Source organism: Heloderma suspectum, chromosome 3 (assembly GCF_057233095.1).
Source record: "Heloderma suspectum isolate Gila_16-S chromosome 3, 16-S_ref, whole genome shotgun sequence".
In the NCBI taxonomy this organism is placed as follows: Eukaryota; Metazoa; Chordata; class Lepidosauria; order Squamata; family Helodermatidae; genus Heloderma; species Heloderma suspectum.
The window spans coordinates 6,381,384-6,406,029 of NC_139460.1; the positions used below are offsets into that span (position 1 = coordinate 6,381,384).

Consider the following 24,646-nt stretch of genomic DNA (forward strand, 5'->3'; position numbering starts at 1 on the left):
ATCTGGAACACGCTCCTGATCTGGACTGGGACCCTGCACCAGTTTCCTGATGAAAATCGTTCCCTCCTGGCTGATTTTGGCCCCTGAAAGTTCTATTTTATAGCAACCAGGGGTGGTGGTGGGGAGCTTTTCAGGTTCGGGGGCCCACTGGCCCCTGCAAAACCCTTCATGGGCTGCACGAGTGGGCAAGGCTGATGGTGAATGGAGTGGCAGTGGGTGGAGCCAGAACATGAGTGCTCACGCATATTCTCTCGCTCTCTTTCTCTCTCTCTCTCTCACACACACACACACACACTCACACACTCTTTCACACACATACCTCCTCCCAGTGATCTTGATGAGAACTGCTGGGGTGGATGGGTTAAAGCCTCTCCCCAGGGATCCTGATGCAGCCAAGATGAGCAGTGATATTGATCAGAATATTGATCAGTGACCTGCTCCCCACCAAGTCAGTGGGGCACCCTGGGCTGTACAGAAAGTGGCCTGCAGTTGCCCAAACGTGGTTGATAGCGACTAGGTACAGGGTGATTTTCAGCAGAGAACTGATGCAGGGTCCCAATCCGGACAAGAGTGCATTCTTGCTTGGGGCCTCGCCGCTGCTTGTTCTCCAGAGTCAATGTGGCTGAGCGAAGTACGTTTGTTTAAACACGTGAATAAGATCATGCGTAGTTTGGCCCTCACAGTACTGGAACCGGGTGCCCTGGGTTCAGGAGAGACAAGCGCAAGTGCTGCTTTGCTCAACGTTTTCTCTCTCCAAACATCTGTTCATTGGGTGGCCCTGATCTTAGCACTGTGAGAATGAGGGCAATTCCCTCCTCTTTTGCCTCCTTCACACCACACACTAGTTCTCAGGGGACACAACTATAAAGATTTAGTGGGGGGTCACACTCACTGGGACAGCACCCTGCTCACGCAAGCTATGGCGCTCACAGCCCAGCCCACCTGCATGGTTAATGCGGGGGCGGGGGGGCTGAAAGTGAGGTCCAGTCTGTGCTGCCCCCTTCTGAGTGGCCCAGGCTACAAGAGGGGCCTGGGGTTCTCCAGCTGTGCCCCTCGTTTGAGCAGAAACGTATGCGATTGTGGCAAGGGGTAAGCAAAGGAAGATGGAAGGCCAGGTAAGGCTGAACGGAGAAGAGGGGCTGGGTCCCCTCCATACCTCCTGCTGAAGCGAGGATGTGTTGAGGATGATGACGCGGTTCTGGCATCCGCACCACAACCGCCCACCCACAGCCACCATCTTGGTTACAGGGTTGCCTGGAGAGCCCAGCGAGAGGGATTTGGAGTTCTGGGAATCCCAAAAACGCCCTGTAAGAGAGAGAAAGATGGAGGAGGAAACAAGGGGTCAGCCATTTTACTTCTCCCAACAGACACTGGGTTTGTGCTTGAGTGCAAGATTGGTACTGTGGTGTGTGTGTGTGTGTAGCAGACTTTAGGTTGGACCCAGATTTACATTGGATCAACTGCGCTGATGGAAGTGGACTCCCCAGCTCCTTCCCCCGGCAGTGCCCCCCGTCCCAGCCTCTGAAAATGCTACACAGTGTCCCTACGGAATGGGGTGAGTTGTGGTATGTTGGGCAGGAGGGGAATCCCCCAAAACTGGGCGGAGGGACCTTCCATGAATGGACCCTTCCTCTTGGAGAAGGCAGATCCTAGATCCCACCCTTAGCTCTTTGCCCCCTGCTGCAGTCGCAATCCGGACTGGGTTCCTTGTGCCTGGTATTCCCATGGGGAAAAAAGCTTGCACCCAGGTTCAGCCCAGCCCAGTATCTATGTAGCACAGTCCTTGATTTCCATATGACTTCCCTTCACAGGCAGGTGCGGAAGGGGTTTGCCACACCCTCCCAGTGTAAGCCCTCCCTTAAGGTGGCTTTACATCCAAACACTTTACCTGCTTCTCTCTGGTAGGAAACAAGCTCTCCGTTGGCCAGCGATACAAATACCTGGTTATCAAGATACCTGCAGAGGAAGTGATGGCTTTACAGTATCACTTGGAAATAGAATGAGCAACACAACAGGGGAACAGCTGGAGGCCTAGGTGAAACCAGGGCCACCCTTGTTCATACTGTTACAACAACTCATTTCAACAACAATATAAATTAAAAGCTGGGGGAGATTCAGGTTTAAAATATGCATTCACATTTGATCTGAGCACTGTAAAATCAAGGACGCCTGGGTTTTCTCCTGCAAATGAACCCATTCAGAGTGAAGGGATTATGAGACTGTGGCAAGAATACCACTGGAAAAGTTTACCGCCTACTCCCCATTTGGTCACTGGAGGTGGTGTGGGTGGGCTATCCTGGGGTACATTCTTGCTTGCTTCTATTGATTTATCTGTAGCCACTGCTGAGAGGAGGATTTGCAGCTGCCTAGAAGTAAATGCAACTTGTACCTCTTTGTATGATTAACCAAGGAGCAAAGTCACCCACAGGAGAACTTTAAGGCTTAGTCCTCACAGAGGTAGTTAGCCTGTATCTGGATGTATCCCTTCAATTGAAGGTCAGGGTTCACATGATTGAATGAAAAATAAAACAGCAAACATGCATAATTTCACTAATTTGTCAGGAACCTGAAGTCTCCACCCCCTGAAAATCTTATTCTGCCACCTTTGAATTTTACACACATTTTCAGCCATATGGTCTAGAAACTTAATTTAAAACAAAAATGAAAGCTGAGGGTCTGAGGAAGCTGGAATCTGTGCCCACTCCTACATTCTGCGCTTCAGCGTACTCCGAGTGTAGTGTGACACTTACAAAACGCACATCACAGAGGCCGCGTGTTGCATCTTCATGCTATTCTTCCTGTTGCGGATATTGTCTGAAGATTGGTAGACGTGGATGCTGCAACCCAGAGAGAATGGAGAGGCATGAGATCCTGGATGCTTCAGAGGGAGTCAATGGGGATGGAGTGCATAGTCTGCTGGTGAAATACAACTCCCTGTTTCTAGACACCCTGAACAGCTCTGTGGAGTCAGCCAAAGTGATCTTCCACTTCCTCTAACAGTTGCACTGATTTGTTGAGAACAAATCCTGCCAGACAAATCTGATCTCATTTTTTGATCAGGTAACCTCCCTTGTGGACTGTGGGAATGCTGTGGACATAATATACCTCGACTTCAGCAAAGCTTTCGAGAAAGTGCCCCATGATATCCTGATGAGCAAACTAGCTCAAAGTGGCCTAGATGAAACAACGATCCAGTGGATCCACAGTTGGCTACAGAATCGGACTCAGAGTGCTTATCAATGGGATCTTCTCAAACTGGGGAGAGGTAACGAGTGGGGTACTACAGGGCTCGGTCCTGGGCCCAGTGCTCTTCAACATTTTTATGAATGACTTGGAGGAGGAGGTGCAGGAAATGCTGATCAAACATGCAGATGACACAAAACTGGGCGGGATAGCTAATACCCTGGAAGACAGAAACAGAATTCAAAGTGATCTTGATAGGCTGGAGTGCTGGGCAGTAAAAAACAGAATTAAATTTAATAGGGATAAATGCCCAGTTCTGCACCTAGGAAAAAGAAACCAAATACACAGTTACAAGATGGGCGATACTTGGCTCAGCAATAATACAAATGAGAAGGACCTTGGAATTGTTGTAGATCACAAGCTGAATATGAGCCAACAATGTGATGTGGCTGCAAAAAAGGCAAATGCTATTTTGGGCTGCATTAAGTGAAGTACAGCTTCCAAATCCTGGGAAGTACTAGTCCCCCTCTACTCAGCACTGGTTAGGCCTCATCTGGAGTACTGTGTCCAGTTCTGACCACCACACTTTAAGAAGGATGCAGACAAACTGCAGAGGGTTCAGTGGAGGGCAACGAGGATGATGATCAGGGGTCTGGAAACAAAGCCCTATGAAGAGAGGCTGGAAGAACTGGGCATGCTTAGCCTTGAGAACAGAAGACTGAGGGGAGATAGGATAGCACTCTTCAAGTACTTGAAAGGTTGTCACAGAGAGGAAGGCCAGGATCTCTTCTTGATCATCCCAGAGTGCAGGACACAGAATAATGGGCTCAAGTGACAGGAAGCCAGATTCCGGCTGAACATCAGGAAAAACATCCTGACTGTTAGAGCAATACGGCAATGGAACCCATTCCCTAGGGAGGTGGGGGGCTCTCCCACACTGGAGGCATTCAAGACGAGGCTGGACAGCCATCTGTCAAGGATGCTCTGACTTGGATTCCTGCACTGAGGAAGGGGCTGGACTCGAGGGTCTTGTAGGCCCCTTCCAACCCCACTATTCTATGATCCTTCCCTCTCTGTGTTAGAATGCCTTTGGACATTCCGTGACCACGCAGCAGCCCAGCCAGTGGCTATGGGAGCTTGCACAGAGCAACCGTTTCGCATGTTATGTATAGGGGACCGGGGGAGGGGGGAGTTGTTCCCACAGTGCCCTTAGTGCCTGAGTCTGAAAAGATCCCAAGGCACGGCTAACTTACCAGCCATCCTCTGTCCCCAGCCACATGGAACTCTGATAGGCCTCAGGGTCAGTGCTCAGCAGGTCTTCCAGGCTGCCCCTGGTGAATGACCCTCGGCTCGACCGTCTCATGGCCCGACCATCCATGGGGCTCTCGCTGCTCCTGCCCTGGGTGAAGGTGGGGGCAATGGGAAGGAAGCCAGTGGGGTCTTGCTCCTCTTCTGAGCTGGTTGTCTCAGCTGTCACATCTTTAGAGCTGGGGATCTCCTCGTCTGGCCAACGAGAGGTGACAGAGACATACGTATTACCCAGGTGCCTCCCAATCACAGACTTTGAGCTGAACTGCAGGCTAAAGCCCCTGGCTGGGCTATTTTCGGAAGTGTTAACAGACCGTTCCAGTTCCAAACCCAATTATTAGCTTCACAAACGTACGTGAAATATAGATCCCCACATTAGGTCTGTCAACCATTTTTTCAGCTGATCATTTATCTGCCTTTGGACTGAGTAATCACTTGAATTTAAATTAAAATGTGACATATGCCTTAAGATTTATTATAACTTAATTATCAAAATAATTGCAGTTCATCATGATGACTATGTTAACGATTAAATTCTTTGGTTAAAATCCCATGTCCTCTACTTGGCAGTTTAAGCTTTCTTGATCACGGTGGGACTGAATGCTGAGCAATTCCAGCACACCAAATAAGGATTGCCGTATCTGGGGCGGCCATTCGGTTTTGGTGATATTTCATGTGTGGTGGTGAGCCAAATTCTTCAAAACGTGTGTGCGTGCCTTTCCACTGATGGTGGCCGACCTATTTTCTTTTCCTAGCTTTGCTGCCTGTGGTGATGGAGCTCTTCTCAGTGACTGGCAACCACCATTTCCCCCCACCCCCCAACACACAAATGCCCTCAGAGTTTCATTCTGAGGCATTCTGTGTGGGGTGAAGGTTGGAGGAAGTAGCAGCCACCAGGGGGGAAATTTGCTTCCCTCCCCAAATCCCGCCCCCAGTTTCAGTGCCCCCTGAATCTCCCTTGCCTCAACTTTGAGCCAAAACATCTCAAACAAAAACATTCAGCTCAGTCTTACCTGGCCGCTGTGATACATGTTTGGGGAATATTCAGATTGGGCTGTAACTATGTGATGAGCCGAGTCTATGCAGTCATTTACTTGTATGTAGGCATGTCAGAGAATTCCGCCACGGATCTTGGTGAGGCTGAATGCCAGTGCATTCGGCCCCCCAAAATCCGTGGCGGAACGAAGCCCCCCGCCATCCCACCCCACGAAAGGCACGCGAAACAGAGCACTTACCTGCTGCCGTCCGCGCTTTTCAGGGCTATAACGAGGAGGCATTTCTTCATTATAGCCCTGATAGGCTACGTAAATAATTACATAGCCTATCACGGCTAACGCAGGGACGCCATTTGCATCCTTGTGGAAGCCGTGATAAGCTACCTAAGTATTTATGTAGCCTATCACGGCAAAAAACAACAACAACAGCGAACACAAATGGCGGTGGCTATAGCGGCCACCATTTGCGTTCCCTTCCCCCCGCCCCCAGTAATAGCCTACGTAAATATTTACGTAGGCTAAAACAGCAAAAAAAAATGGAACGCAAATGGCGGCCGCTGTAGCCACCGCCATTTGCGTGCGCTGTTGTTGTTGTTTTTTGCCGTGATAGGCTACGTAAATATTTATGTAGCCTATCACGGCAAAATACAGGCTGCCTAGTGGCCGGATGTCCGGCTGCGGGCGGCCCCGGCTGGTGGCTCTGCAGAATCTCCGCGGAGCGGAGCCGGCCAGAGAGAATTTTGGGGGGAGGGATGGAGTGCCTCCCCCCCAACGTGAATGTCACCCTTCGAAAAAGTGACTTTCGTACATCCCTACTTGTATGTGACATTCTGGCCTCCGTTTTAAAGAGTGCCCCCAAACAGCTAGCCTAAAGCAGGAGATGTTGAGCCTCTTTCCGCCTGAGGGGAATTGCATTTCAGAGAAGCTCTCGGGGGCTACATTCCAGTGGTGGGAGGGGCCAAAAGGAAAAGGGGCAGGGCCCAAACCATCAAAAACACCCGCATGCTTTAGCTTAAAGCTCTCATTGCTTAGTTAAGTAATGCAGGCTTCGGAGAGGCATTTCAGCTCTTTAGAATGGGGAGAAAACTACAAAGAAGCCAGCAAACCACCAAACAATTGGTGATTGGGGGAAAGAGGGTGGGGCCATCTGGGGAACCCTGAACTGGGACCCTGAGGGGCTTGAGGTTCTGCCCCCCTGGCCAAAAACCTCTTTATATCCGGTGAGTGCGATGTTCTCATGTTTTTACCCATAACCCTGTTCCGTTTCCACAATCTGTGAATTCCTTCTTTACTTCTCAAAATACATATTTCAATGCATATTTATTTTCTTGCAAAATATATGTATTTCTTCTCAAAGATGTATTTAAATGTGTATTTGATACTTCTGAGCTGAGAACCGTGTCGCAACATTCGGGGAAGTATGAAATGTTTATTTATTTATTAAATTTATTAATCACCCATCTGGCTGGTCACCCAGCCACTCTGGGTGATGTACAATAATAGAAACAGTTTAAAACAATAAAATTCTACATTAAAAACATCATATTTCTAAAAATCCCCTAACCCACCCCAAATGCCTGCCTGAACAACCATGTTTTTAATACGTGGCAGAAGCTCATTAAAGAGGGGGCATGGCGGAGTTCCCTAGGGAGGGAGTTCCACAGAGTGGGGGCCACCACAGAAAAGGCCCTCTCCCTCGTCCTCACCAGTCCAGATGGGACAGAGAGAAAGCCATCCAAGCCTGATCTCGTTAAGTGGCCGGTCTGGTGTTGCTGGAAGCGCTCCTTAAGATAGGCTGGGCCGGAACCGCATAGGGCTTTAAAGGTCAAAACCAACACCTTGAATTTGGCCCGGAAAACAACTGGTAACCAGTGCAACTCCTTCAGCACTGGAGTGATGTGATCTTGCCGGCGGCTGCCTTTGATCAGGCGAGCCGCCGCGTTCTGTACCAGCTGCAGCTTCTGAACCGTCTTCAAGGGTAACCCCGCGTAGAGCGTAAATCAGTTGGTGTCAGGGTGGAAACTGAGCTCATAGAGGCCCAGAGCAGTTCTTATTCTGAGGAGGAACAGCAATCCGTGGGAGAGGAGTGCACTCATCTCTCACAAGCACAGCAGCTGGCAGATATTCCTCCTGCAAGCATTCCTGGGATAGATAGTGACCCTGGCAGTGAGAGAGCGCTGGAGGGGGGCTTGCTGGACGCTTGGCGCAGACGCAGAGCACAACGACAGATGGAGGGTGCCGAAAGGAGGCGCTCCGCTCGTTTGGCGCTCAAACAATGGTCACATCCCGAGGACCCAAGGGAAAGAGGGAGGATCTCTCCATAGCCCATAAGTTCAGAGTCTTCCCGTGGTTCTCCTTCAAACAGGGACCAACTGCCTTACCTGGAGCTTAGGCTACTCTGCTATCTTTCCCCAGTGCTGTTCCTTGCTTAGTTGCTAGTGATTAGTATCTGAAAGAGTCATTAAGTAATAAAGGAATAAAGCCTTGGAAAGAATCCTCGTCGTCTGTGTCCTGAGTTGGCTATTGGAGGGGACTGCAAGAGGCAGCTAGGTGCTCCTGACTGTTGGAAAGCTAAATTCTGATCCTCAACTAAGTCCTCGACGTACCAATCAGGTCAGTTTGTCTAGGTCAGGGGTAGGCAACCTTTTGGGACACATTTGGTAATCTGAGAAATTCTCTTGGGCAGCACCACAAAATGGGCGCACTGCATCAGCCTGCAGCCACCCACCATCTTAATTTCCAAAAATGGGTAAAATCCAACATAAGCTCTACTTAGAGTAGATCTAGTGAAATGAATGGAACATAAGTCAGTCATGACTAACTTACGTCCCATTCATTTCAATGCGTCTTCCCTAAGTAGGGCTTATGTTGGCTTTTACCCATAATTCCTGAGCCCAACGTGTGGTCCAGAGCCATCCATGACTTAGCTTGGAAGTAATCCCTCCTCAGTGGGCACCAAGAAAGGGGCCCAAGGGCTCGCTGGCACCACATGGCCCACCCCTGGTCTAGGTAATCGCAGAGATCAAATTCTTCAAGCACCCCTACATTTTTATTCCCATAGGTATTTGGAGGCTAGTGTGGAAGGTTGAGGTGGATTCTTATAATAGCCTTCCCCAACCTGGTGCCCTCAAGCTGTTTTGGACTTCAACTTCAGTCAGCCCCAGCCAGTATGACCAATGGACAGGGATGCTGGGAGTTATAGTCCAAAACATCTGGTGGGCACCAGGTTGGAGAAGGCTGTATAGCTAAACTGGAAGTACATTGAAGGTATTTTATCTGTTGCCATTTCAAAAGGCCTGCCACACTGAAGGTTTTTATTTTACCTTAAATTATCTAGTTTTCATTTTAACTGGAATTTTGATACTGTGTTTTAGACTGCATGTACAGCAGTATGCGTACTGGCACTTATTTCGTGGTAAGTTGCGCTAAGCAGTCCACTGCGCAATTTTGATGGCATATTCAAGAATAAGATAAAATAAATAATGACTAACCCTTGGTAACAGTCTCTCATTTTGTACAGAAGACTCCATGTAAAATATGACAACACTGATTGTTGTTCTTGAACCTGGAAGCTAAATGAGCAATAGAGGCTACTGAATAAACCATCTCTGGGCATTTACAGCTTAGAAAAAAGTCTGTTCCTTAGGAACTAAATGGTAACAATAACTTATTTTTGTGCTTAAATATTTCTAACCTGCCTTCCCAATAACTTGCTCAAGGAAGCTGACGAAACATCCCTGAAATGGTTTGTTAATACAATACAGCCCTAGGAGATGGTCCAGTTCAAAACCCTGCTCAACGAGACAACTGTGGCTTTGGGCAAGTTCCTAGTCCTCAACATAACTGTGTGAAGATTCTCAGAAGGACTGGGAAGGCTTTGCCCAGCCAACTCACTTCCAAAGCTGGAGGAGATGGTGGACTGGCTGGCCTGGCTCTGGAGGGTGCCAGAAGGACTTGGCGACGACTCGTCATCAGTGTCGTCGCTGTCAAAGGGGACGAGCTCCCGACTGGTGCTGTCCATCGGCTCCGAGAGCTCCAGAGAAGACCCGGAAATGGAGATGTGCAAGCACTGCTGGGGTGCAGACTCTTCCAGTGCCGCATGAGCCGGTTCTGAGGCTGGGCTGGCCAGGGACTCGGGACGCTCCCTGGGTGCAAAGCGACACAGAGAGAGAAAGAGAAACAAGTTAAGTGTGAGGCCAGCAAGGAAGCACGAACACCCGGAGGCGAGGCTGGGAGAAGGCAGGAGCTGGGGGGGTGGAAATCCTTAGAAGTGGGCCGCACCATTTGCAGAATCACACCCGGACTCCTTCCCAGCGTGCTAGCTTTCTGATACCTGACCGTGGGATAGCGAAGGACACCAAGCAGCAGCAGCAGCAGCGCCGAGAGCACAAGAGCCACCAAAACAGCCCGGCAGGAAGGCAAGGCTCTGCCTTGCGCCGAATCGGATCACAGCCCTGTTCGGCCCCGTTCAGTGTCGTCTCCCAGGCCTTGCGAAGAGGATCTTTTCCTGCCCTGCAAACCTGAAGGTGCCAGGGACTGAGCCACAGAAAATGTGCCGAATGGCCACTCCTCGCCCACCTTCAGGGTGGCTTTGCGTTGGGCAGGGATCCTCCAGCTCAGCCTCCCGCACCCTAGTCCCCCCCTCCAGAGGGGTGGGACTGCTGGCTGGGGATGATGGGAGTTGCACTCCCACACCTCTGGAGGGCGCCAGGGTGGGGGAGGCTGCTTCAGAGGACCAGTCTGCAGCCTTTGGCCCCAAGTAAGTCTGAGCTGAGCATTCACCGTCGAGAACATTTGCCTTGAGGTTTGGGGGCTGCTGGCGAATGAAAAGGGCCCCAGCAAATTTCAGGGAAGGGGGTGGTGAAATGTTGGAGCTCCCCCTGCAGTTTTTTCTCCCCAGGCCCCGTAGCACAGCACTGCATGACAATATAATGCTGCCCTGAAGGGGGGCGGAAAAACAGTGGCCATGGACAGGGGTGCATTTCACCCCATCCCACACCCCAGTCCCCCCTCCCCACTGCAAATCATCAGAAGTGATCCCTCCAGGCAGCCAGTAGTGGAGAACCTAGCCAGTCCTACCATTCCTTGGCATCTTGACCTCAACACCTTGTTTGATTTTTAGCCTGCTTTATGGCTGAGACACCATCTGTCATGGACCAGGATCCCAAACCCTCATCCTCAGAACAAGAGGCTCTGGAATTAATGGTTCAGGGCAAGGACTCACTTGCAGAAAGGCATCACAAGGCTTCCGCCTCCCCAGCATCCAGTTCTCCACAAAGGCCCCAGGGGCCTCCCCTCTGCATCAAGAGTTCTCAGACAATGAGGACTCAAGCCATGGAGACACTAGCATGCCACTACCACCCCTGTGTCACTGCAGCTTGAAGCTACTACAACAGACCAGGCCTCAGTCAGCATGGAGGCGTGGCTAACCAGCCTAAAGGATGTCAAATCCCTACTTAATGCTCAGTCTCAATCCGCTGCTTGTTGGAGCAACATACAGGCAACTCTGTCTGGCTTCCAACCCCAGCACTACTTGGAGTTATTTATGGTACTATGTGATTCCCGTTCCTGCCTTCCTGGGAAACCCACCCCACCCCAAACCCTGGTTACTTCTTGATCCATCGTGCAACCCTGAAAACCAAGCCTCAGCAGCGCCCCAGACGATGCTAAGCCCTTGCTGTGTCTGAGGCTGAACAGAATACAGGCAGAACCAGCAGCCGGAAATGGTACATAGTCCCACAAGCTGGATCATAGGGTTTGTTTCCATGTTAAAATATAATTTTAAAAGCAGAAGCAATAAAAATAAGTTAGGGAAATTCTTGCTAAAACTGACTAGAAAACAAAACTGGCCAATTCAAAAGAGATGAGTAGCAATTATTAGAACTGGCTAAGAATAAGTACATAAGAGCAGCCTTGGCAAACGGCCATCTAATCCAGTATCCTGCTTCCCACACTGGCCCACCACAAGCCTTTGGGAAGCCCACAAGCAGGCAAGAAAGGCAACAGCTTTGTCTTGCTGTTGCTTCCCACAGCTGATATTCCAGCATACACTAATGCTGAAGATGGAGTTTCCACAGACCTGTCCTCCATGAATCTGCCCAACCCCTTTTTAAAACCATCCCTCCAAGCTCATGGCCATGCCCAAATCTTGGGGCAGCAAACTGAAGCAGAGCTGGGCAGAAGCTAGATCTCCAGATGTTTGGGACTTCAAATTCCAGAAGCCCCAGCTATCATGGCCAATGGTCAGAAACGCTGGGAGTTGAAGTCCAAAATATCTGACGATCTACTTTCTGTCTAGCCCTGAATTAAAGGATGTACTTTGAGAAGAAGGATCTCCTTTTGGTATGTCCAAGTACCTACTGTCAGTCAATTTCATTGGCTGTCCCAGAGTACAATGATGAGAGAGGAAGGAAAGCCTTTCCCTGCCCACTTTCTTCATACTATGCAGCTAAAAACATTAAGCCAGCCAAGCCAAATGCCTTCCAAAATATTTGTTTTTATTCTTTATTTCATCACATTATTCATCCCCTGCCTTTTCAGCATATAAAGCGCATTCAAAGCAGTGAAAAGAACAGGGAATAGAAAAACACAATAGCTCATATAACACCTTTTCCCGACAGGCCCAGGTTCACCAGCTTGCTTCTTACCTGTATGTCCTCTTCAGGCCTGGCACTGAGGCAATGCAGAGGATCCTGGCGGAGCAGACGGCAATGCAGGCCTCCACGATGGGCTCCTTCCTGATGCTGAGCAGGCAGACCTGCCCGACATAGCCATCGCTGTTGCATACCCAGACCTCGTAGGCGTTCTGTGGGTTGCTGTGGCTGGGAGAGGCACAGGAGAACTGGCGGGGAGGGAAAGGACAAAGGTGTTGCGTGTGAATGTCACACTGAAAGGCCTTTGCCAGTATCAGGTGAATGTGTGTATAAGTATTTCCTTCACATTGTGTAGTGCAACCTTCCCCAACCTGGCACCCATAGATGTGTTGGACTACAAGTCCCACAATCCTCAGCCAGCATGGCCATTGTTAATATTGTTCTTCGGAAACTGTGGAAGGAAAGGAAATGCTGTCTGTGTGGATTTCATTTGCAAAGCTTGGACCTACTTGCATCCCGCTCCTCGTTTTCATGATGGGAATCGCCTTCAGAAACTCAGGATCCAGGCAATTTTTGTTGGAAGCTAGTTATGGAAACAAACAAACAAACAAACCTGTGTGTGGATATATACATACACCAGCTAAAATGTGGTTCTTCCTTGCTTCTGCACTCATTGGTTAAGCTGCTATGATATCATGGAACGTTTACAAAATTTTAATTGCCTATACTATTGAGTTTCTGTAGTGGAAACAAAAGGTCAATTTGACTGGGATTAAATCCTTGCATCTTGTTCACCAATGTTGATGTGGCATCTATGGAGGACGGAACATGCTGGAAAACAAACCATAGCTATGCAACCTCCTGATGGGTCCATCCACAAAGAAGCAGAGTCCAAACAGCATATGCTTTGGGGCGAACTCTTTGTTGGGAAGGACCCGAAGAGAACAAGAGAAGAGTATTGCCAGTTAAACCTCCCTCTTTAGAGCCATCTCTGAAAGCCTAATTCTCATAAAGACCACATGAGGAGATAACTCTGTATCTGTACTAGTTCAGGCTGCAAGTGATGGGTGGTCAGATAACCAAATGCTTCTCCCTCGAAAAAATGAAACAAAACTCACATTCCCTACACATGGAAAACTGGCATGTCAGGGATAAGGGCTGAAGCCTAGCCTTTGCCCTGACATGCTAGTTACCTATGCGCAGGGATTTTCGGGGTGGGTGGGAGGAGCATTCAACCATGTGAGCACTAATTTGTCTGGGAAGCGTTGCATCTTGTGAGCCAATCTTGCAAACAAAATGAGCTACCTAATTTCTTCTTCGTGTCCTCGAAGGCTTGCTCAAAGCTATGGCGCGCATCCGGATTGGGAAACTCAAAGATGTAAGACTCAGTGCCGTCGGCTTTGGTGGCCGTCAGCTCCATCTTGTTGGGCGGGAAGGACATGGTGAAGGACAGCGACTGCTTCTCGGCCAGCTCACGGTGGATGGCAGCCATTAGGTCCTTGATGACATCATCCAGGTTCTGAAGATATGTGACGAGACACGCCAGCGTTAGCAGGGAGACCGCCCCAGGTTTCAGGGATAATGGGTGGTTTGCTGAAGAAACAGGGACCTTAAATCCCCACATTTCTCAAACCGAGTGGTGGGAAAAAGGCCAGGCTGTGGCTAGAGGCGACACCAGCTCTATCCCTTTTCCGCAGTAGGCTGCCACAGCAGGACTTGGCCCTCTCAGGACTGCATGAGAGGGGAATTCTGCGTGGCTTTTACTGTCACTGCAGGATTGTGATCTGGCAACCTTACGAAGACAATGAGGGCCAAGAAGTGAGGGGCAGGAGGAGCTGTTTTCATTTTACATATTCATTTGGACCAGCCAATTCTTGGGATGCAAGTTTCTAGTCCATGCTCTACAGTAGCGACAACCTAAGCCTTGTTATCTGAAGTGCCCCCTTTGCCCATCTGAACCTGCCTGAGCCCTAAGACTGGCATGGGGGCCCTGCTCTCAGGCTCACCTTTAGGGGGATGTCGCCAAAACTGAAAGTTGGTCGGTTTGTAGAATGGATCTAGTAGGCTTGTAACTCTTGAATGTGTACTGAGCCAAGACTTCGATCCAATGAACTTCTATATTTTTTGTGTAATAATTTATCTTTTCTGTGCCTGCAGCACATATGTGATTGGAATGATTTTATTTAACCTCTTTGCCAAAGACACCAACCAGTTTAAACCTTCTTCTGTTGGTGTAGCAGCTGCTGCCGCCACCTCCATGTTGTTTGACTACAGTATACAAAGCAAATGTGAAAACAACCAGTCAGAAAAGGCTACACCGTGATGCATGACATCATGATGCATGGGTCTGGAAAACAATATGCATGGCATGTTCCCAACATACACTTTGGTCACACGCATTGCACAAAAATTCTGAGAAATATTTGAATTCTCAAAAGAACACAGAACTTTTGCCTGAATTTAATAATGCTAGATTTGTAACCTGGCAAACCTGTTACAATTTCAGATGGGGTAATTTCACCTATTGTTAGTCTTTAGTGGATATCTGATTGTAGGGTACCAGGAACTGGGCCTTTTTGGTGGTAGCACCATGGCTGTGAAATTCGCTCCCCAAGGGGAGCTAACAGGCACCCTCTTTTACTGCTTTTAGATAGGTGCTGATTTTTTTTAAAAAAATCCCACAACGCATCTTACAGTTAATTTATTGCAGCATTAATGAGAGAATTAACCAGTTCTGCTGGTTCTAAAGCAGCGGTATGTTTCATTTACACCTGTTTTTCCCTGACCCTTTGATGGGGATTATTCTCACCTGATGGGGAAAGCTGAGGGTCTCAGAAAGCTTGCTGACTTGGCCAAGAGTGCTGAGGTCTTCATCCAAGCGGCAGATCGACTTCTGGATGCTCTCACGGTTGGTGGACTGAGAGGCCCCTGTAGCCAGTCAGAAATCACACAACACATCACACTGGAGCGTATTAGACGAGGCGGCTGCTAAGTGTAAAGATCTGGGCTGGCAACATTTCACAATATTTACTACATTTTGACTTGCTTTAAAAAGTTTGTTTTTACATTACAATTTGGGGGGTTAAACATACAATACCTACGATGAGAACAGCTAGAACCAATTTAAAAAACTATCAGCTGGCACATGTTACTATATCCATCCTATCAGTTAGCTAGATGACACCTGTCCAGGTTTATTTATTTATTTATTTCATTTCTATACCGCCCAATAGCCGAAGCTCTCTGGGCGGTTCACAAAAAAGGTTTGGTTTCTGAGCTACCAGGCGCCAAGCTTGATTGAGAAAAAACTCACGTTTAAGCTGGGTTTGGGGTGGGATACAAACTGTTTGTTTCTAAACGTTGTGGCCATTTCATTCCTGATTGACGATTGTGAGCCACATGGCACAACAGCAGCAAAAACAAACCTTTCACAATGTCCACATCTTCCAGGGGCAATTTCCAGAGCAATTTGTACTTGCTGGCTGTGTCTATCACGCTGGCCGCCGTGTAACTGGAAAGAACATTACATACCATAAAAAAAGAGGCATTCTACATTGCAATACTGAATGGGGCCGCTAAGTGGCCATGTTGGCATATCTTACAGGGGACACGTATATTACCCTCACCCTCCTTTTGTATCCTATTTCCCCTTCTTTTCTTGTCATATTAAATTGTAAACAAGCTTATCCCATGTTTCAATTTTTGTACAGTGGCTACATTATTGAGAGGCTTTATAAGTAATATATATTTGCCTGCCAGCTCTAGTTTCTTGGTAGGACTGGCCCTTTGTTCTGCTGCATTTTGGGGTGGCGAGGGTGGTGCTATTCTACACCTATGCCAGCTAGATAAGAAGCTGTCTGGTTGGGCTAGCGGTATAGGGGATCAGGCGGAGCACTTTCTCACCTGATCATCTTCAAGTGAAGATGCCAGGGACTAAAGCTGCAATCTTACTCATTTAAAGCATGCACTCCAACAGTGAGTCACAGGCTCAGGTGCAAGTGATCACAGCCCTGTGGGTGGGATCTGTGTGCACAAAAGACAGTTGAGGAAGTGGGTACCCAGAGGCAACATACAATTGTACTCACTAGTTGAGCTCACAAGTCCATTGTTTTGCACAATTCTTCTCTGTGGGAGGGAGATTGCACCTCTGCTCTTCTAAAGCATTTGACTACAAATGTCTGAGTGTGCAAAGGGTGGGTGTAAAAGCCAACTATAACCTAGTGATCAAGCAGGAGGTTAGCTACACCCCTGCTCCCCCACCCCCCAACACACATCTGATCACCCCTGAGCTGATGTCAAGGACAGAATGTCAGAGGCAAGGCTGGAGGTGATGAGAGATCTTTTGACTTTGTAATTTCTCTCAAGTTGATTCAGAAATGCACCAGCAGCAAACAGGCAGCAGGAGTTGCTACGGTCCAGTGAGGACAGTGGTAGAGAGGGGCACGCCTTCCTAACTTCCAAAGGAAGCTACAGAGAAAAAGCAGCGAGCCTCCCCCTCGCCCACCACAGGTCAACATTTAACCCATGGGATCCATTGTCACTGTATGTTGCGATAGACACTTCCACAGACACCCCATACATCAGCTTTCCCCAACTGGTGCCCTCCAGATGCGCTGGATTATAACTCCCAGCTATGCTGCTGGGGGGGGGTCTAGGAGTTGTAGTCCAACACATCTGGAGGGCACCAGGTTGGGGAAAGCTGCCATGCCTTTGGCTATTAGCCACAATGGCTAGGAATGGAATGTCTGTGTTCCAAGGCACTATATCTCTGCTTATCAGATGCTGGGGAAAAACACAATGGCTGTAGCCATCATGCCTGGCTTGTGAGCCTTCCTGTGACTTCTGTCTGGCTACTGCTGAACAGAGATAGTTGGAGTGCTGGTCTGGTCTAGCAAAGGCGTTTATAGTACCCATCCATCGAAGCTTATGGTGAACAGGAACTGTTACTCCATCCAGTCGCTGTAACTGCCCCAAACAGTCTGGCTTCTGGTACAATCTTTGTAATCATGGAGTTCACTCAAGGGCAGGGGCAGCTATTCGGCTGTGTGTGTGTATGTGTGTGTGTGTGTGTGTGTTTAGGCCTCCCGTCCTGAGCTTCCTCCTTGCTCCAACTCTCTGTGGGCTTTGGGATGGTTCACTTACAGACTCATGGAACTTCGCCGCAGAGATCCCGACTTGCGTTTCAGGGTGGTGCAAACCAGCAGGTCTGTGAAGAGGAAAAGAGAGCGGTCCTTCTTCCCACCCACGGCCTTCTGCAACGAGATATAGAAACGGTCAGGTGATATCTATCCAGATGCCAATGCTCGTTGGGGCAGGAGCGTGCAAGCTTTTGGACCAAGCAGATCTCTATCATCTGTCCGAATGGGAGGGCACCTAATACTTACTGTAGAGAATAAAGTTCTTTGCAAGTTCAAATGGTTTTAGTAGGTTCAGGGGTTAAAAATGGCATAATCCAAAGCCATTCTCTGCTGGCCAAGTAGGCTCTTGCCTATGAAAACTCAAGCTGCAATGAATGAGTTATTGGAGGTGCTACAAGAATCCTTATTGATTTTCCTGCAACTGACTTAAGGCGGCCCTTCCTCTGCCTGGCCCCCCAGTCTGGTCTGCAGAGTGTCCTGGGGCTTCTCCATTAAGCCCTGCCCCCTGGAGAAATCCCCCCTGGAAAAATCCCCCTTATCTCCACTCTTCCTGGTGCCAGCTGAGTTGCTTTGCGCAGGGTGTGGCATCCACATGGGCTCCAGGCACTGTGCATAGCCAGGGATTTGGCTGTCGTCAGGATGCATCTAGCAGCTCTGTCGGATGGAGAGGAGAGAGACACGGATGGTGTCGGGTTCAGGCCCAGCAGCAGCACCTGGCACTATTGGACAGCTGCTGGGTTTCAGAGGCCCACCAGGGCTGCAGTCCGGCCTGAGCACTTGGTCTCATGGCTGTAGGCTTATCAGTGGCAGATGGGAAACTGCCTGCCATTTTTATTTTCCCACAGTGTCCTGGAGTGTCTGATACAATGTTACTCCAAAATGTCATGGGAAAATCAAAACGGTGGATGGCTTCCTAGCAGCAGGTGTTGCTACCAGGTAAGGGGAGGGGGCAGCAAGGAGTGAACTGAGCAGGGGGCACTAGAGGGGACTAAAACCTCCCCCTAACCTGAGGCTGGCCTTGCTAATGGGAAAAGATGGCATCAGAACTGGCCCTGTGGTACAACCTGGCCAGGGTACCTCATTTAAGAAGAATACCTCATTCAAGAATTAGGGATTGCCATTGATTAAAATCGACTAAATGAAATAACTTGGCAACTTAATAAGCAAAATATGCCATTCGGTGCCAGCAGCAAAGGCTGGGAATCAGGCAATGTGTTGTAGGCCCAGCATTCTAGCAGCCATCTCCCTGAAAGGCCTTGGATTGGCAAGGGGGGTCAGCTCTTTCCTTACGGTATGCCTACTTTGTATTACGTAACATTCTGCTTCGCTACCAAGACAATACAGGGGCAGCTAAATTGGCCAGCGTTGGAAACCTGAGGAAAGGTGGGGAGGAGCACCTCCGAGGCAGTCCATATCTCTCCTGCCTTCTGTCCTGAATAGGACTGGGGACCTACAGCCCAAGATCTGGCTGGTTATTTAAAATCTACATGGGGCTTTTACTCCGGTTCTACTCCACCCGCAAACTGATAGCATCAGGTGACGCACGCTGCTCTCCATTGCTAGCCCAGCGTTTCTTGCCCTAAATCCGTTTCCTTTTTCAAACTCATTTTGTGTTGGATTTTCCTGTCACAGCGGCTTCAGTGCTGTTCGGGAGTCTGTGTGACCTCTGCTGGCTTCGGCACAGGCTGGTGGAAGCGGCGCTGATTGGCGGAAGGGAAAGTAGCGTGGGGTGGGGGCGTGGGGAGAGCAGGGCGGTAGACACATCTACCTCATTGCCTTCAGTTCCACTTTACCAGCCCTGCTGTTCTGAAGCTGTGCAGCTACGAAGGAGCACTGCTGATAAATGGTGGATGCCTGTTGATTCGAAGCTGCGCAGCTAAGAAAGGGTGATTGCCAGGGTGGAAGATTTTCATGAACATGTACTCAGAAGCACGTCATTGAGCCCGTGTTTGTTTGGGGGAAGGGGGAAGAGCCTGTTGATCGGGCAGTTAATATACATCAAAGACAATGCGCTTGTTGCTCTCCCTCCTCGCTTTCTGCTCTCAGCGCCTCTTTCACTCGTGCTCATTCTGCTCAGTCTCCGGCTGGTGGAGACTGCCTGCTTGCCCATCCGCCTCATAAATGTGTGTGTGTATGTGGGGTATGTCATGAACATCTACTCGTAAGCAACTCCTCCACTGCACTTTGTTGAACATGTGAGGGAGGGGGAGCAAGCCTCCGCTCATCGGCTGCCCCTCACCTATGCAATTGCTGACATTCATTTCTACTTGTGGCAGGACTCACCCACTCCAACTAATACAACTTCAGTTCCCATATACGCCGCAAAAGCGGAGGAATACACCACTGCGTGTACCGTCGAAAGAGCTAATTCAATTCTGTGAAAATGCGGATTTTGCCCAAATTGCTTCACAAAGTGTTTTTGTTTAGTTTGGCCCCAAGTCAGTACTGTCCTACCCCAATAGCCTCCTCAGTTCCCTTGCCTGGCTGCTCCCTTCCAGTCAGTAGCACACAGTTCTGCCTGTACCTAGGCCCTATGTGAGGTTTTCCCTCAGTTGCCTTTCTCCTTGGCCCTCCTTCCCTCATCACCTTCACACCCCAGAGCTTCGGCTATTGGGAGGTATAGAAATAAATAGATAAATAAATAAATAAATCACCTTGCCCTCAGACCTCAGGAATCCATCTTTTGATTCCATACCCTTAAGGTACTCTTCAGCTCCTTCTGGGCCCCGTTCCCTTCCCAGCCTCTAGCTGCCTTGCCTCTCCAAGACCCTGCCCCAGAAAAAGTCACATCTCCTTCTGTTGCTATGCCCTGAGAGACGGTTTCCACTTAGCCAAAGTGCCCTTTCACTTGTCACAGAAATGGTACTGTTTGTCAACATTCTATAGCTGATCCTTCCCCTACAAGTATGCTGTTAACGTGGCGGGTCAGGGCCACACTACTACAATCCCACACACACACAGCAATTTTGAGTAGGAAAATAGCATTGGGGAATGGGATTAAACACTCACATTCAGTCACCGTTTTGATCAAATTGACAACCTGCCACAAATGGGGAGATCCAATCAGAGATTTCTTGCATAACGTATAGCGTGATTCTCAGCTACTGTGTGTGCGTGCGTGCGTGTGTGCTAGCAGACACGACAGTTCATTACCCTGTTGTATAATTAAGGTAATAACCCTCACTAACAACCACAGAGAATGTAAAAATAAAGTAATCACACTGCAAAAATCCATGTAATTAATAGGGATTAATTAAATTAATTAATAGTGGGATTACTAAAGTATTGCATATTTTAAAACAATGATTCTGTTAATGTGGTCTCCAGTTTTACTACCCCCTGTCACAGAGTTACTTCATTGGCAACTGAAGGCAGGCAGTCCTCCATTTTACATTTTCTGAATTTGGGCGTTTCATATGCTGTCTTAACTCAGCAATTACTGGTTATTTTGCAGACAGAATTCCTGGTCATTTAGCTGTAAAGTGGCCGAGTGGCAGAGGGAGAGGAGGCAATAACACTGGCTGTTCGTGGCCAAGCTAAAATCCAGTGTGGGCTGCAAGAGGGCTTTTGTGTAAAAGCGGGCCTATTTATTTGGATCTCCTGCTCCCAGGTTGCCATGGAAACAGCTGGCAGCACACGCTTGGCTGAGAGATTTTTGATTTGTTATCTCTTCTTTAGAGCACTGGGACCCAGCCGAAATGTTCTGAGGACGCGTGCTACAGTCCACTGATGGCTGTGGTGGGCGAGGGAGGGAAGGAAGGAGGGAGAGAGATTGCTTGTCTTAAAGCATCCCTAAACGTCTGAGGGAGAGGAACCAAGATGTCTAATCTATAAACACAAGTAGCTGTGCCAGGCCCAGTGCTGTGTGAATGCCATGACTGTGCAGCAGCGCCCCAAAAGTGCAGAGTGAAGTATTAGATGTAGAATTTGGCATCCTGAGAATCTCAGCTTCCATTTTCCTTTTTTTTTAATAGCCAAATTCTAGCTCTTCTTACTGCAACAATGGGTTGAAATCTCAAATGGGCAAACATTTGCCTGAATAAAACTACCAGTGGTTGGGAGGCAGGGTTTCAGTGCCACAGAAAAATAATAATAATGCAAACTCACTAAAAGGGCAGAGTAAATTATGCAAAATAGGAGGACTCATGTACATTTGCTCAATTTGTATAATTGATAAGGATTGCAGAATTCAGCTTTTCTCGGTCATACCGGCAGAAAATTTTCTTTCCTTTTTTAAACCGCGGAGCCCTAAACACCCAAATTCAAAATACTTAGATATGGGAAACTGGTTGATGCCAACCAGAGTTTGTTCACAAAGCACGGTGTCAAACCATTATCTCATCATGGTTTGATATCTTGCTTTGTGAACAACCTCTGGTTTGCATGAATGACCATTTCCCTTATGTGGATGAAACAGGAAATTGTCATTTGTTGCAAACCAAAGCTTCAGATTTCCTCCCTCACATATGGAGGGATGTTGGGAGGGAGACTGCATGAGCACAAATATTGATGTCAACCCAACACTGTTGCTTCAGTTCTCTGGTTTTACTGCCATCAGGAATGCCAAAGGATAGTACAGATGTTGGTCAGGAGAGCGGGAGGAGACTGTGGGATTGCACCCCCCCCCCCGTTCCCCTGTCACTTTGGGTGACTTTTGGCAGAAAAGTGACCTATGCACACCATAATTAATCAGCAAGGTTCCCTTCTTTACCAGAATGTAAAACCCAGAGTTTGAAATTGGCTAGGAAAGCTTAACAGGAAACTGTAGTTATTGCTCTAACCATGGTTAATGCTGGTGCAAATGGAATTTTTAACCATAGATGGAGGGCAGGGAATATACACTGGACAGGAAAGGAGCTAACCAAGGCAAGAAGCATGTGTTTCTGCATCCAGAAGCAATTTGGATGACTTTAAAAGGGGGTTAGACAAATTCCTGGAGAAGGCTAACAGTGGCTACCAGTCCTGATGGCTCTGTGCTACCTCCAGTACCAGAGGCAGTGTGCTTATGTACACCATTTGCTGGGGAACATGGGTGGGAGGGTGCTGTTGCACTTGTGTCCTGCCTGTGGGATCCCAGTTGATAGCTGGTTGGCCACTGTGTAAACAGAATGCTGGACTAGATGGACCCTTGGTCTGATCCAGCAGGGTTTTTCTTATGTTCTTATGGGATTGTACATATCACTTCCAGTCTCTTAACCATGGTTAAGAGACTGGGAGTGTTACATCTTCTCCAGGCTGTAGTGGTTCCACCCTGAAAGGAAAATGGGAACGAAAACTCATCTTTTAAGTTTTTCATTCTATCTGGCACAAGGAGGAAGCAGCTGGTGCCTCAGCAGGGGTTGGGCATTGGCATGTCTTTTAATTTCACATCTACCAATTAATTAGGAGCCATATTTCATCTGTGACCACAGCTTTAGTTGATGGCACCAACCTGCAATCCATACAGAGGTGCCAGCTGTCTGCCAATTAAAATGACTGAGACTAGCAGTCTCAGAACGAAGAGCTCTTACCACTTCCACCACCATCTCCTGGCGCAGGAACCTCCGCAGTGGGGCTTGAAGCTAGAGAGACAAGAAATCAGACAGATTAGAGAGGCCACCAAGTGCTCAGCTGCGATGACAACCTGAATTTCAAAATCAGTGTAGTGCAGCTAGACTAAAGAGCCCCCAAATGCATCCTAACAGTGTGATTCAGAGGTCCCTGCCATTCACGCAGCAAAACCTGCCCATGGTAGTTATTATAGTAAATAGGTTTTACTAAGGAAGGCTATTCACCCACATTTATTATTCCATTTATTCTCCAGCACACCCAGTCCCTTAGGCTTAAGGAAGGTAACTACCTGGTTACAACAGAGCAGCCTTCTCCAACCTGGTGCCCTCCAGATGTGTTAGACTATGCTGGCTGGGGATGCTGGGACATGTAGTCCAACACATCTGGAGGGTACTAGGTTTGGGAAGGCTGCAGTAGAGGGAGAGATGAGAGAGCAAGGCCCCTTCCAAATGCCATTTGGTTCCTCCCTTGCCAGAACTGCTTCCTCTGGTGAAAATTCCAACTTGTCATTATGTAAAAGTATGAAAGAGCTGGTACTCCTCCTTCATTTTGTTTCATGTCCTTTAGACTGCAGGCTGTTATTATAAAAATGTAAACCATCCTGAGTGCTTTGGCAGAAAGGCGGTATATAAATGTAGGAAACAAACAATTTAACATGAGCGGCTGGCTTCCATCTCTTGGTCACACCGTTCTTCCAGTGTCATGCATCTTTTTGTCCTCTAGAGGGTCCATGCACACTGGAGCTCAGACAGCTGGGTTGCATGGAACCAAAACAAAGTTCCAGCCTCCACCTCTCTTTGCACATTGTTTGGTCTGCAGCTGACAACAGCCCAAATGCTCCTTGTCACCATGATGGGCAGTATTTACATATGCATGTGTGCACGTACACAAATACATACACACACGTGTACACAGGCACAAGTAGACTGGGCATCGCACGCTCTCCGGTGGCTTAGAAAGAACCTACATCTTCCATTCCCTCTATATGTGATTCGATCTCTTGCACTATCCGGGCATTCCTCTCCACCTCTTCCGCGCTCTTCATCCCTTTGTTGATCCTCTCAGCCACTTGCTTGATATTTCTCTGGGCTTCTATCAAGAATGGGTGATCAGGATGTTCCTCTGGCGTATGCTTCAGAAGGTCCTGGTAGGGGAAAGAGCAGCAAGGGGTTTATGCCAGAAACAGCAGACGGTACAGTGGGGAAGATTCATATTAATATGAATACACTGCCAGTACACTAAACGGCCTGCAGAGATACCCTAACAGCATGATTCGGAGGTCCCTGCCATTCATGTATCAAAAGCTGACCATGGAGGTTATTCTAGTCAATAGTTTTTACTAAGGGAGGCTCTTGACTGAATTCACCCACATTTATTATTCAGTTTATTAATAATAAATTGAAGTCCCAATCACAAATCAAAGAGGTGAGAAAGCCACTAAAGGCTAAGATGCAATCTAGTCCAACCCACTGATATATGGCACAACTACAGACATAGAAGAAAAGAAGGTGGCAGCACCAATGATGAACAAAAAAGGACCATAGAGTGCCAGTTTATACAAGCAGCAGAATCACATGGTAAAGCTTTGCCTGGACTGTACCACTTTTATTTAAATACGCTCTCTCTCTCTCTCTCTCTCTCTCTCTCTCTCTCATGCACACACCAATAATGCCTTGCACACAGAAAACTAGCATGCTATGTATAATGGTTCAGCCCATCCTTTCCTCTGACATACTATTTTTCTTCATGCAGGGACCACGGAGTTTTCATGGGGGAACATTTGAATAAATGTGATCATCATCTGCAGTCCAAAAAAAGCTTGATTCTTCTGATTGTTGAACATGCTCCATCACATTCTCTGTTGTTTTCAAACCAGGTC

The 24,646-nt window shown here is 48.3% G+C and overlaps 1 protein-coding gene across 1 annotated transcript in view; it reads right to left on the reverse strand.

The window, feature by feature from the left end:
* The window catches only part of ARHGEF17 (Rho guanine nucleotide exchange factor 17), a 195,873-nt gene that overhangs the window by 5,730 nt on the left and 165,497 nt on the right, over window positions 1-24,646 (reverse strand). Inside the window, exons 6-18 of the mRNA XM_084845386.1 lie at window positions 23,735-23,911; window positions 22,728-22,778; window positions 17,222-17,331; window positions 15,505-15,590; window positions 14,889-15,007; window positions 13,385-13,598; window positions 12,589-12,662; window positions 12,134-12,327; window positions 9,381-9,631; window positions 4,437-4,686; window positions 2,751-2,837; window positions 1,889-1,956; window positions 1,157-1,305 (exon numbers count right to left, since the gene is read on the reverse strand). Coding sequence (XP_084701512.1) covers window positions 1,157-1,305; window positions 1,889-1,956; window positions 2,751-2,837; window positions 4,437-4,686; window positions 9,381-9,631; window positions 12,134-12,327; window positions 12,589-12,662; window positions 13,385-13,598; window positions 14,889-15,007; window positions 15,505-15,590; window positions 17,222-17,331; window positions 22,728-22,778; window positions 23,735-23,911 — 1,830 coding nt within the window. The remainder of the gene's footprint in view (window positions 1-1,156; window positions 1,306-1,888; window positions 1,957-2,750; window positions 2,838-4,436; window positions 4,687-9,380; window positions 9,632-12,133; window positions 12,328-12,588; window positions 12,663-13,384; window positions 13,599-14,888; window positions 15,008-15,504; window positions 15,591-17,221; window positions 17,332-22,727; window positions 22,779-23,734; window positions 23,912-24,646) is intronic.